General features: G+C 38.9%; 1 protein-coding gene across 1 annotated transcript in view; it reads left to right on the top strand.

Annotated features, from left to right (window-relative positions):
- The window catches only part of LOC114664349 (thyrotropin-releasing hormone-degrading ectoenzyme-like), a 940843-nt gene that overhangs the window by 79702 nt on the left and 847015 nt on the right, over nucleotides 1-14126 (top strand). The window contains 1 exon segment of the mRNA XM_028818439.2: nucleotides 5844-5970. Coding sequence (XP_028674272.2) covers nucleotides 5844-5970 — 127 coding nt within the window.

Genomic DNA, 14126 nt, shown 5'->3' with positions numbered 1-14126 from the left:
AAAGACTTCATTCTTTAGAGTAAAAAAATGTATATAAGGAATAATTAATTTTTTAAGAATCATATATCATAACTGGAAGTGGGAACAATATAACTGGACCACAGTGACTGGCATGTGGAGAGCTTGGTGTTCTCATAAACATCTCTGAATACTTCTACACATCCAAGAAAGAAAAGAAATGTTGTTGGCACCAATGCCCGAAGCTAAATTTGGAATATATATGTGTGAGAGTGCCAATATATAAAATGAAATAAAACATATATAGTCAATCAGTCTTTCTTCTGTATTATGTTGTAAACTATAATTAACATTTTCTTGTTTAAGATTTGTACATCTTCTACGTGTATTGCAAATGAAACCCTAATTGTACATAAACTTGATCATTATCTAACTGCTGCCTCAAAGCTCCATGGACAAGGAGGTAAATTCCAACAATGGAGACTAGAGACACATCGATATTCTTCAGGTCATCTAGTATGCTATTTTTAGAGGTGTGGTCCAATATGAGTGAATGTGGATAAGTACAAGGAAGTACATGGTGTTAACTGCCTTGTCCTTGATACCGACATGATTGTAAACGGCACCTCACCACCCTGTAATAATCAAAAAAACAAACAGCATTGAATGGAATGGTCATTTAATAAACATAACAAATGGCACATTCTGTCATCTTTTAACAACTTACTGTATTCCTGCAGTTAATTTCTTTACCAAAATTGAAATTGTCTGTAATTCAGTGCTGACAATTTGTGAGGGATAAATTATTTTCTTAAAGGAAGGTTCAAGAAGAGGGCAGCTCTCCTTCAATTATTCATTTGTTCATTCAATCATTCAAGCTCATTTCATTCAATTAAGCTCAGCTATTTATAGCCAGGCAGAACTCACTCTCTCTTGAGTACATATTTTCTAAATACCTTCTCCTCCTTCTTCTTCATTGCTTTTGCAACAACTCTTCACCTGAATGAGGGTTTCAGATAGCCTGATCATCAGATGATTAGCTGGTTATCTTCCAGCTTCCTCTTCCAATGTAAGGAGCTATTCACTAAACCTTCGAACATCTTAAAATTCTGTACTTTTTATGTTTTGAAGAGGACAATTAAAAGAATTACTGACAAATGTAGGTGTTATAAGAGAATGTGTTGGTAGGTTTATGTAAAGTTCTGTAAATTAAAAAAAAAAAAGAAGTAACAAAATAAAAATTAATTCTCCTCAACCGTTAAACAGGAATTTTTAACTTGGATTATTATTTTTTTTATTTATTTTACCAAAACTTAAAAAATTCAATTCAGTTTATTTTTGTAAAGTGCTCTTCACTGAGTGCAGGCAAAGTGTGCAGTGACAAGTTCATGGGCGGATGTCAATATAATAATAATAATAATAATAATAATAATGATAATAATAAATTTTATTTATATAGCACCCTTACAAATTACTAATCCCATAGTGAGAACACATAAAGGCACAGATTTGTACCTATTGACAGGAAACACAGTGGTTCAAAACATAAATGCAGCCCTGCTAAATCTGTCCATTCATTAATTATTGACCTTTTGAAATCAAACAGAACAGTCATAGCTACTTTTACTGGGTGGCACATGAGGAATTAGCCCTGCACGTGTTTTTCTGACAATAGAAATGGACAGGTGAAGCTAGTGGAAAGTCTCTGTACATTTTTTATTTAATTTTGGTAGTTATCTGTCTTATTGCTTGCTTGGTGGAAGACACATTGTATTCATTGGACAATAGTGTTTTGATTGTGGAGATGTATGTTCATACAGACTCATTCAAAGTGACGTAAGTAATTCATGGAATAATGTCCCATTGTGAGTATTCAGGAGCTGGTGAAAAAGTGGCATACTGCTGGTTTCAATAATCAATGCAAAAAACTAAGAAATCAGCTTTGCAGACAACAGGGAGAGATGTGTTTAAAACTCGACACCAAGATTATCACAATAGATCAGTCGATCATAATGGCTATGTTTTCATGTACTCCATAATTTGTAACCTACTTTTTCATGACCCAAGTCACTCTTACATTAAACTGCAATCAAACTGATTATATATATATATATATATATATATATATATATATATATATATATATATATATATATATATATATATATATATATATATATATGTATATATATATATATATATATATATATACACATACAAAAAACTAATATATGTAGAGCAAAAGTCTATCTGCACCTTTATATGCAAGAAAACCAACAGAGTGCATGTTTTGTCATATTAAAGCGTTGGGGAGCACCTCTCCTGAAAATCTATTACCTGCACAGATGCTTTTTAATGCCAGCCCACCGCAGAGTAGGGTATACAGCCAGCGGTAAATTATAAATCATACTACTGCATCAATTCTGTAGAGCCAGCACTTAATTCTATATCATACTATTGTATCAATTCTATACAGCCAAACTTTATTCCAAATGGTTCTACCATAAAAGTTGTATTCAACCCACACTTTATTCTCTATAATGCTACTGTATCAGTTCTATTGGAGCGCCTATCTCACCAGCTGACATAATGCACTTAGTCGCAGTTGAAGTAAAGATAGAAAAAATTCCAGAAAAGCAGAAAATTAACTCATTTTAAAATTATAATGTTGAAAATACTAATATTTCATAATCTTATATATTAAGCGAAGCAGATAAATTGTGGCAATCCCCACCATACAACCTGTTAGTTGCATCTGTTTAGTCTTCCGGGTGACTCTGTTCTTGACCGTGGTGTCTTAACCTCTTCTACACTACACATGTACTTCAGCTAAGATGGTGGTGGAAGAATCTTATAAAGCTGGTTGTTCTGCATGGTTGCTCCATCCCGGAGGGGCTCCTAAATCTTGCCCAACCACTTGTCTTTCATTTTGGACTCATAAAACTGCATTTATATGTCTCTGGTGATAGCTAGCATCAACTATTAGAGTTCATAAAACTAACTTACACTTCTGACGTCAGAAGTGACTTTATGTATTGTCAGCAGGTTTCTTCAAACATTTAAGCAACCAACCTAACTTATTTCCAAAGATATTGCAGTTGTTTTTTTTTTTGAGTAACCAGCTTTACCTAATTTTTCAAAGGCAAATACAAATATCAGATGCTACAAATTGATAAATAACCATTCATAACAGCAGAGACTATTATCAAAGTCCATCACTTCAGTGAGGAGTTTCAGGAGATAAAATGCATTTTGTGCAGGCCTGAACTCGAGTCACTTCTGTTAGCTTCATTCCTGAGCAATAGCAATAGCAATCTAATGGAATACCTTATGACTTATCTTTCAAAAGAAAAGATATCTTATACAACACGTTAGTCAAGCCCCTGGCATGCATAATGTGTGCTGATTCTAGAGTCATTTTATTACAGAAGCAAAGAATTCCTCTCTGGATCACTTTTCTCTAAGGTTTGTTTCTCGGACTCCTTCTCTTCACTTCTTGACTACCACCATTGGTAGACGAGCCCTCATTAAACGATGAGAAAACATTATAATTCTTGCGAATTCTTCCTGCTTTTGATGACGCTCAGCTTTCCTCCTATACCTAGTGGCTGGCATTAATTGTCTGGATAATATTTGACTGAGTAATCAAAGCGAAGCTGACCAATCAGACCAAAGTCAATCTGCTGAATAAGTTTGCTCCAAGGGACAAAACGAATACACACACTTACACAGACACCCTATACATAAGAATATAAGAACTTGAGAGATCAGTCAGTCCATCAAGCCTTTTTGTTTAGTTAATCGTTAAGATGTCCTAATATCTCATCCAGATTCTTCTTAAAGGTTTTCTGCTTGAACGTCATGTCTCGGTAGTTTGTTCCAAAGCCCTACAAAACTCATTGTGTAAAGAAGTACTTCCTGGCTTCAGTCCTCAATGCACTTCCACTTAATTTCCATTGATGTCCTTGAGTACGTGATTCACCTTTAAGCTGAAAAAATGTTGCTGGATCAACTTTATCAGTGCCTTTTGAAGATTTTAAACACCTGGATGAGGTCCCCACGCAGTCTCCTCTGCTTGAGACTAAACAGGTTTAATTCTCTGAGTCTGTCACAGGAGGACATGTCCTTCAGTCCTGAGATGCTCTTGGTTGTTCTCCTCTGCACACCTTCAAATGCTGCTATGCATTGTGGTGACCAGAACTGCACACAATACTCCAAATGTGGGCTTATTAGTGCATTATATAGTCTGAGCATAATGCCCCTTGCCTTAAATTCAACAGTTTTTATGATCTAACCTAACATTTTATTTGCCCTTTTAATTGTTTAGTGCAATATAATGTATGTATGTATGTATGTATGTATGAGTGGAAAACATTGTTCTGCTGTTATGGACAATTTTGGATACTTATTTTATTCTCGTTCCTGCGGTGGGTTGGCACCCTGCCCGGGATTGGTTCCTGCCTTGTGCCCTGTGTTGGCTGGGATTGGCTCCATCAGACCCCCGTGACCCTGTAGTTAGGATATAGCGGGTTGGAAAATGGATGGATGGATGGATTTTATTCTCTTATTTTAGTTGTAACTTGAGTAATTGTGTTTTGGTTTTGTTTTTATTTTTATTTTATTTTTTTCTGCACTGGAAAATTGCACCTACAAATTTCATTGTACAATGTCTCATTGCTACAATGACAATAAATATTTTGATTTGATTTGATTTGATTCAGTGCATTGCCTAGTTGATGAAAATGTTCTGTTAACATAAACCCCTGAATCCTTTTCAGATGTTGCTTCCTGTATGCCAGTGTCTCCCATCTTGTATTTATAGTTGATGTTCCTGGTGCCCATGTGTAGCACTTTGTACTTTGCTACATTAAACTGCATTTTCCAGTTGTTTGCTCAGTTCTGAAGGTTGTCCAGGTCTTTTTCATCTATTATAAGTGTTTCACCCCTGTGATCACTGACTTCATACTTAATACATTATTTCTGTGCTATGTTTAAAATTATGTTTAATTTATTAAAATATGATTTTGTATTTTAATGGTCTGTGTTCGGATTCAGCGGGTTGGATAATGGATGGATGGATTTTAATGGTCCATACTAATGCTGAGGCGTCCATTTTTAATGACCATTATGAATGTGAAATAAAATATCCAAGTTTATTTTTATATAGAAGATTTGGATTTTTATGAGACTTAATAGAAAATAACTTGTCTTTAAAGCTATGTATTCAAAAATTCAGAGATGCAAAGAAACATGACATTCACAAACCCACTTTATTCAGTTCTGGGACATGGGGAGTTTATTTTGGCAGCTTTGGATTTAAAGCAAGAACAAGAACTGGATGAAACACCAGTCCATTACAGTATCCATGCATGTTTACATCCACATGGGGCCAATATAGAGCTGTCGATTAATCTGTCATACATGTCTTTGGGATATGAGAAGAGAACCAGACCACACTGAGAACAAACCCAAAAAGACAAAAGGGAATTTTGGAGACACAAAGAGCAAATGGGTGTGGAGTTCAAATCCCGGGCATTGGATCAGTGAGACAACAGCACTAAACTTTTTGTCCTACAGCATAAACATTAATATTATTAAAATGTTATTTTCCAGCAAGAAAGGCCAAAAATGCTGGAGTCATTCCTATTTCGATATATAAATGAGGTGCTGCTAGTAGCTCAGCTGGAGCCATTCAAAAATAGCCATTAAATTGTTGAACAACCTTCATTATGCAATTGCCCCTTTCTAAACCTGCATTCCTCAGTTTCACCTCATAATAAGTGGGCTGCACTTAAGGAGAATGTTGGGGAATAATTTAACCTCCAATTGCCCATATTCTTCTGTTATCAATCACATTTTTCTTTCTTTGTGTCATTTCTTTAAAGATTCGTCTCTATGCCAGACCTGACGCAATCCAAAGAGGATCTGGAGATTATGCTCTGCATATAACAAAGAGACTTCTGGAATTTTATGAGGACTATTTTAAAGTGAAGTACTCCTTGCCCAAGCTTGGTAAGTTTATAATGATGTGTTGCTTAGTGGAAGGCATTTCTTGTTTTATTGCATATGTACACTGCAAGATAAGAGACAAATAAATGCTCAGTTTTTAAACTTAAAAAAAGGGTTAAACCATGAAAACAAAGAAAGCATAAAATCAATTTAAAGCCTTCAAAGAAAATCTCCGTTTATTCAGATTATATAAGGTGCCATCTGGGTGATGGGTGCAATGGCAGTTGCATGCCCTCAGGAATGCGCGCGTGCCTGCTGTCCCAAGAAAAGATGTCAGGCGTGATGCATTTGAAGTGAGCTTGTAGCTGTGGCCTGGAAACAATTGCAGGAAAAGAGCAAAGCCCAGCTCTTTTGTTGTTCACGGTCCAGTTTGTGTGAGCCAGGGGCAAGGCAACATGGCAACAGATGATGGGGCGGCTGCAGAGTTGTCATTTGGAAAGGCTGAGCAGCTGGTTAGTTTGAAGTTGAACGTAAAAAGGGGAAAGATTTTCTTTATTTTAATATCACCATTAATGAGCTCTGGATTGAGGAATGAAGGGGCTAGCGGTCACTGTGTTGGCTTCCTGATCTACAAAAGTGATGTACCATCATCAATCATGTAGTTAGACAAGAATCCCCTGTCATACATAGAGTACTCCTTGCAAGTTTCTCTAAGGAAATTAATTACAACAAAAAAAATGTACAAACAAACCTGAGAGATTGTTTTTAACGGATGAATAAATTAGTTCATTATTGAACTGGCCAGTTATTCAATAGCTGACTAACTGATTAATTGTTCATCTATTAACAGTTAATTACCTAAGTGATTAATGAATTGGATGAGTGACTGGTTACAAATTAATCAACCAATTAATGAATAAATGCTATAAAGGCTGCCTAATTACATATTTAATGAATTAGTTGTTTGATAAATAAATAAGTGAATACTTTTTTGCTTATATTTACACAAGTTCAAACTATCCATCCATCCATTCATTCATTATGAGATCTGATGAATTTGTGTCAGTGTTGGATGTGGAGCCAATAGAAGCTGACCCTGGGCAGGGTGTCAGTCCATGGCAGGCCTCCTTCATGAACACATCCACACTCACATAGGACAACTAACTAGGATGTCTTTAGAGATGAGGGAAGATCACCTGAGTACCCCGAGATAAACTCACACAGACATTGCGAGAACGTGCAAAATCCACACAGACAGAAACCACAAGCAGGATACAAATCCAAGAAGCTGGATCCATGAGGTGGCAGCAGTACCCACCGTATCGTATACTGTTTGTTGACATTATTGAATATATTATGCTTACATAATGAGGTATTTAGTAAACTATAAGACATGATACTGAAGAAATCTTTTACAACCAGACATCTTGGCATGTTAGGCCATTTGCAGGAGCCTTTTAACCCTTAGTTTCACTCCATTCTCCAACAAAGCGCAAAGCCCAGTTTACGGTGCTTGGAGAAAAAAAATTCTAAGGGGAGTTCTTTCTCTGAAAAAAAATAAGCATAGGTTAACTTCTTTTGGATTATTTCCTTCAGTTTTTATATGCTTTGAAATGGGCCTAACTGAAAGGGGCTGTCCATAGGCTCCCCAATGACCATTTTGGCTGGTAATTTAGTCCCTCCACTTCTTGTTGACTTGTTGTCTACAACTTCCAGCGCCTACTTGCAGTGACTAGAGGAAAGTACAACAGGCTTCTGTAACTCTAAGCCCTCTTTTAGTGGTCTCCCCTGTATCCCCAGAGCATTTGGTTCAATGCGAGGGATCAAACTTTGACCAGGCACTTTTGCTTACTTTTTGCCTCTGAATGGCACAAAGTTGTCCATTGGATCCTATCCTTCAGTACTGCTGCTGTTCACTTTGAGTCTTCCCCTCTTTCTCAGAACAACAGCTCCATAGACACCACCCTGGTCATCCCTCCTTTTGGCCATCTTCCTTCTGCCCTCACCTCCTGGGCTTGCTTTGGAAACCTATCAGATGGATTATAATGACATGACCTCGGCTCTTACCTCAGCCTCTCTACTGACACCTTGTCCATTAATAACAATTGAGTTTATTATTAATTGTGTCTCTTGAGAGTCATCCATAACATCTTCGTTGAGAGCTTTCATATTTAGAAGTGTATAAAGATACTGTATTCTCTTGCCTTACCATTATACTCATTTAATTGAAGATAATCAATTTAAGGAGCATTTTTTTCCTTTTTCATGGTCTTTGATGGTTCTGTAAATATGTTACTGGTTAGAAGAGAGGCAATCTTCAATGTAGTTACCACATTCCTATGACTATGACAATATACTGTATAAAAAGTAATATTCTCAGAATTGCAAAATCTATATTGACAATTATGGGGGACCTGAACCTTTCTAGATGCAATAGGCTCGAGATAAGAACTAAATCTAGTTATAGTTCCAGTCCATAGTGGAGCACACGCACACTTTCCCAAATTTTGGAGTTAACAAATAAATTAACTTGGACATCATTGGGGATGTGAGAGTAAACATGAGAGCCAGAAGAAAAATAAACTCAGACATTGGGAGAACATACATCTACTGTATACCGCATGGAGAAAAAGAGTAGTAGCAGGAACACATTCACAGTCTACTGAAGAGCCAGAGAAACACCTGCCTCCCAACTTATTTTGGAAGTATGAATAATGTGTTGAAAATTCTATCACTGACAATACCACTCTCTCAGGGACATCCTATTCATATGTACCTAATCTAGTGAACCATGTGGTTCCATGAACTACTTTTCATCATCCACTCATCTTTTACCTCCCTTCCTCTCTGTCTCTTTCACTCTTCTTCCACTCATTCCTTCTATCATTTCCATCTTTGAAATAGGCTCTTGGGTCATTTATGACAGCCGTGGAACATGGTGGGGTCACGGTAAATACTACTCGTGGTACAAGACTAGCCCTGCCATGTTTCTACTTCACTGGGGAAGGAACAAACCCAGCCATAAACCTGAATGTTGGTGGCACATTCCTCATTTTCATCTTAGATGAATTTTGCACAAAGAGCACAAATATGAAAAAATAAAAAATATGTTTCTCCCTTTGAAATGCATGGTTGATAATAACTTGGTAATTCATCAATGGCTATTTTTATATTGCAGCTTTTCTTCTTGGTTTATGATTACACTAATTTCTGCCAGCACAGGGTTTCTGACCTATGGGTTCATGAAATAAATCACCAAGAAGTACTTAAGTGATCTTCAAAACCTGACTTAATGTTGTATTGGAGAAATTAGTTGAATAGGACTAACAAGATTTGTTTGGATGAATGGTCTGTTTTTGTCAAAGCTGCTCTAATATTCTAAATCAATCAGTAACTTACAATAGATGTAACTATGAATGGGGAGGTTAAACAGCCACACCATACTAGGCACAAGAGGCCAGTTTATGTTGTGAACAGAGTTTGGAAAGAGATAGACTGTTTAATTATTATTGTCTTGTATTACGGTGAGGAAGTGAATAAAGGATAGAATCCTAAGTGAAATCTGTACTGGACGCTGTGATACTAGACTGGTTTAAAAGGGCTACCATGTTCACTAATCTAATATGCTGCTACTAGTGTGCCATAGACCTCTATTATGTATAGCAAGTTATCTGTCATTCAAATGGCCATACTGTCTATCTATCTATCTATCTATCTATCTATCTATCTATCTATCTATCTATCTATCTATCTATCTATCTATCTATCTATCTATCTATCTATCTATCTATCTATCTATCTATCTATCTATCTATCTATCTATCTATCTATCTATCTATCTATTTGCTGCTTGGCTCTAGAATATTAGAATTCTTACATGTGTTTACTTTCAATAAAAAACAAAAAAACAGTTTGTAGTACACTACATATAACAATGTAAAATATTAAAAAAATATATGTTTTAATGTATAGATGCAAAAGATTTTATGTCAAACAACTACAGTGTTTGGAAATTTTATTCATTTTAATTTTGTATAACGTTACTAAAAAATGCAATCCAGCACTTTGAGTTTGGATATTGACTTTCTGTCAAGCAGCATTAGTGTGAATTACAGTTGGTGTGATGAGGTATGCTTTGACTACTAAGTTTTTAAACACAGTGCTTGATATCTTTTTGACTTGCAGAGCAAATTGTAAAAGGTGTGCTGGTTTTCAGTGTCATAAATTTTGAAATATGCTTGACACTAAAGTACAGTACAATATGCTTAATAGCAGTTTATAACAATATTTTTTACAAAGAACAAATAAGAGAATTTTTGTTTGTTTCTTTCTCTTTATGGATTGATACATAGATAAATATGAAACAACATTTATTTATTTATTTAGCACATTTTCATACAATTGATGTAGCTCAAAGTGCTTTATAAGTTGAAGAAAGAAAAGTTTATAATAAATAAAAATATAAAAATAAGATTAGGCAATATTAAATAACAAAGAATAAAGTAAGGTCCAAGGGCCGGGAAGACAGAAAAAACAAAACAAAAAAAAAACTTCAGAGGGCTGGAAAAAAAAAAAAAATCTGCAGGGGTTCCAAGGCCACAAGACTGCCCAGTCCCCACTGAATGGCACTGTATGGTAGATAGATAGATAGATAGATAGATAGATAGATAGATAGATAGATAGATAGATAGATAGATAGATAGATAGATAGATAGATAGATAGATAGATAGATAGATAGATAGATAGATAGATAGATAGATAGATAGATAGATAGATAGAACAAGCTGTATTTAATCACATAACAAAAGGGTACTCTGACTCACTTGGTGGAGATGGGACAGCTTCTTTTATGTTGAAAAACCTAACCTAGTCTAACACCTTGGTTAAAAAGGGACGACAATGTCTTTAGTAACTTGGATGCCTCAGGGATTTCAGGCCGCCCTTCCAACTACTAAAGGACTCCTTTACATCCACAGTTGAAAGTATTATGAGAGGAAGTATCTCTGCCTAGTTTAGGAGCAGCACCCAGCAGAGAGTGGTGCGACCAGTTGAATGCATCACTGGGTGTACACACCCTAACTTCGAGGACATCTGCACCAAGTGATGTCAGACCAACACAAAGAAAAATATCAATGATAGCAGCCATCCCAACAATGGCCTCTTTTGTGTGCTGCGGTCAGTCCGGTTCAATGAGACCGAGGAGGAGTTTTTTTTTACCACAGGCCGTCCGCAAGTGTCTAGAAATACGTGATACCCTATTGTTAACTCTCTCACATTAAGTTATGTATGTTGTTTTTTTTATTTAGCTATTATTTATTATGTATCACATATGTTACATTCTAATAGTCATTTTTGATATTTATAAAGTTCTGTATCATTGTTACTGTCCTTTTCTTATTCTTCTTAAAGGCATAACCATTGGAGTTGAGCAACTAAGCATTTCACTACATGTTGTCAAATTACCAGACAAATGCCACAGAGAAGGTTTGGGGCAGACACCCGTATTCTTTAAATCGGGCTGTAAAGTAGGCAATTAAATATGTGTTGTTTACAGATTCAAGTCCAAAACAGAACTGACTGGATGAAACAAAATGGCAGTTTTATGGTTAGGCACAGGAAGTGAGGTCAGCAGAGTCAGATCCAGAAATGACGTCACTGGGGCCGGGACTGGAAGTGATGTCCTCGGGGCCAGAACTGGAAGTGACGTCATCAGGGCCATGCGGAATTTCCCGTAACTGGTCTGCAGAGGAGAGAGAGAAAGGCTTAGTGCACTCTGCCATCCCCTGGTCTGGCATTTAATTACCTTCATTTGAGCCCTTTAGCTGCCTCCCAAGCGTGCGTGTGTGACAATTTGTACTATATGTATAATTTGTGTGTGACAAATGCAATTTGATTTGATTTCATGATACATTTTATAATAACATACTGTATAATATACAACTTTACTTATTTCTGTCTAATATTGCAATTTCTGCACTTCTGAACTTGTGTTTTTGTAGCAATTATGTTAAATTACTTTTCAGCATTTGGCATTATGTTCATGTCTTCATATCGCTAGTATATTTAGATAGTATTCACGTGCACAACTACAACAAAATGTTTTGTCAGTTGTAATGATAATGAATCCATCCATCCATTCATCCTCTTCCGCTTATCCAAGGTCGGGTTGCGGGGGCAGCAGCTTAAGCAGAGATGCCCAGACTTCCCTCTCCCCGGCCACTTCTTCTAGCTCTTCTGGGAGAATCCCGAGGCGTTCCCAGGCCAGCCGAGAGACATAGTCCCTCCAGCGTGTCCTGGGTCTTCCCCGGGGCCTCCTCCCGGTTGGATGTACCCGGAACACCTCACCAGGGAGGCTTCCAGGAGGCATCCTGATCAGATGCCTGAGCCACCTCATCGGACTCCTCTCGATGCGGAGGAGCAGCGGCTCTACTCTGAGCCCCTCCCGGATGACTGAGCTTCTCACCCTATCTTTAAGGGAGAGCCCAGACACCCTGCGGAGGAAACTCATTTCAGCCGCTTGTATTCGTGATCTCGTTCTTTTGGTCACTACCCATAGCTCATGACCATAGGTGAGGGTAGGAACATAGATCGACTGGTAAATTGAGAGCTTTGCCTTACGGCTCAGCTCCTTTTTCACCACGACAGACCGATGCAGAGCCCGCATCACTGCGGATGCCGCACCAATCCGCCTGTCGATCTCACGCTCCATTCTTCCCTCACTCGTGAACAAGACCCTGAGATACTTGAACTCCTCAACTTGAGGCAGGATCTCGCTCCCAACCCTGAGAGGGCACTCCACCCTTTTCCGGCTGAGGACCATGGTCTCGGATTTGGAGGTGCTGATTCCCATCCCAGCTTCTTCACACTCAGCTGCGAACCAATCCAGAGAGAGCTGAAGATCACGGCCTGATGAAGCAAACAGGACAACATCATCTGCAAAAAGCAGTGACCCAATCCTGAGTCCACCAAACCGGACCCCCTCAACACCCTGGCTGCGCCTAGAAATTCTGTCCATAAAAGTTATGAACAGAATCGGTGACTCTCACTGGAAACGGGTTCGACTTACTGCCGGCAATGCGGACCAAGCTCTGACACCGGTCGTACAGGGACCGAACAGCCCTTATCAGGGGGTCCGGTACCCCATACTCCCGGAGCACCCCCCACAGGATTCCCTGAGGGACACGGTCGAATGCCTTTTCCAATGCCACAAAACACATGTAGACTGGTTGGGCGAACTCCCATGCACCCTCCAGGACTCTGCTAAGGGTGTAGAGCTGGTCCACTATTCCGCGACCAGGACAAAAACCACACTGTTCCTCCTGAATCTGAGGTTTGACTATCCGATGGACCCTCCTCTCCAGAACCCCCGAATAGACTTTTCCAGGGAGGTTGAGGATTGTGACCCCTCTGTAGTTGGAACACATCCTCCGGTTCCCCTTCTTAAAGAGGGGGACCACCACCCCAATCTGCCAATCCAGAGGCACTGTCCCTGATGTCCATGTGATGTTGCAGAGACGTGTCAACCAAAACAGTCCTACAACATCCAGAGCCTTGAGGAACTCCGGGCGTATCACATCCACCCCCAGGGGCCCTGCCACCAAGGAGTTTTCTGACCGGTAGGACTCCTTCTTCAGCTTGACAGCATCCCTCACTGCCAGTGTCCACCAACGGGTTCGGGGATTGCTGCCACGACAGGCACCGACCACCTTACAGCCACAGCTCCGGTCAGCCGCCTCAACAATAGAGGCACGGAACATGGCCCATTCAGACTCAATGTTCCCAATCTCACTCGGGACATTGTTGAAGTTCTGCCAGAGGTGGGAGTTGAAGCTACTTCTGAAAGGGGGCTCTGCCAGACGTTCCCAGCAGACCCTCACAACACGTTTGGGCCTACCAGGCCTGACCGGCATCCTCCCCCACCATTGAAGCCAACTCACCACCAGGTGGTGATCAGTTGACAGCTCCGCCCCTCTCTTCACCCGAGTGTCCAAGACATGTGGCCGCAAGTCCAACGATACGACCACAAAGTCGATCATCGAACTGAGGCCTAGGGTGTCCTGGTGCCAAGTGCACATATGAACACCCCTATGCTTGAACATGGGGTTTGTTATGGAGAATCTGTGACAAGCACAGAAGTCCAATAACAAAACACCACTCGGGTTCAGATCGGGGAGGATGGGATCATGATGGCTCTTGGGATGATAATGAATTTATGACA

The sequence above is a fragment of the Erpetoichthys calabaricus genome, chromosome 1 (assembly GCF_900747795.2).
Source record: "Erpetoichthys calabaricus chromosome 1, fErpCal1.3, whole genome shotgun sequence".
Taxonomy (NCBI): Eukaryota; Metazoa; Chordata; class Cladistia; order Polypteriformes; family Polypteridae; genus Erpetoichthys; species Erpetoichthys calabaricus.
The sequence above is the reverse complement of the archived record's forward strand: the minus strand, read 5'-3'. Positions and strand labels throughout refer to the sequence as shown.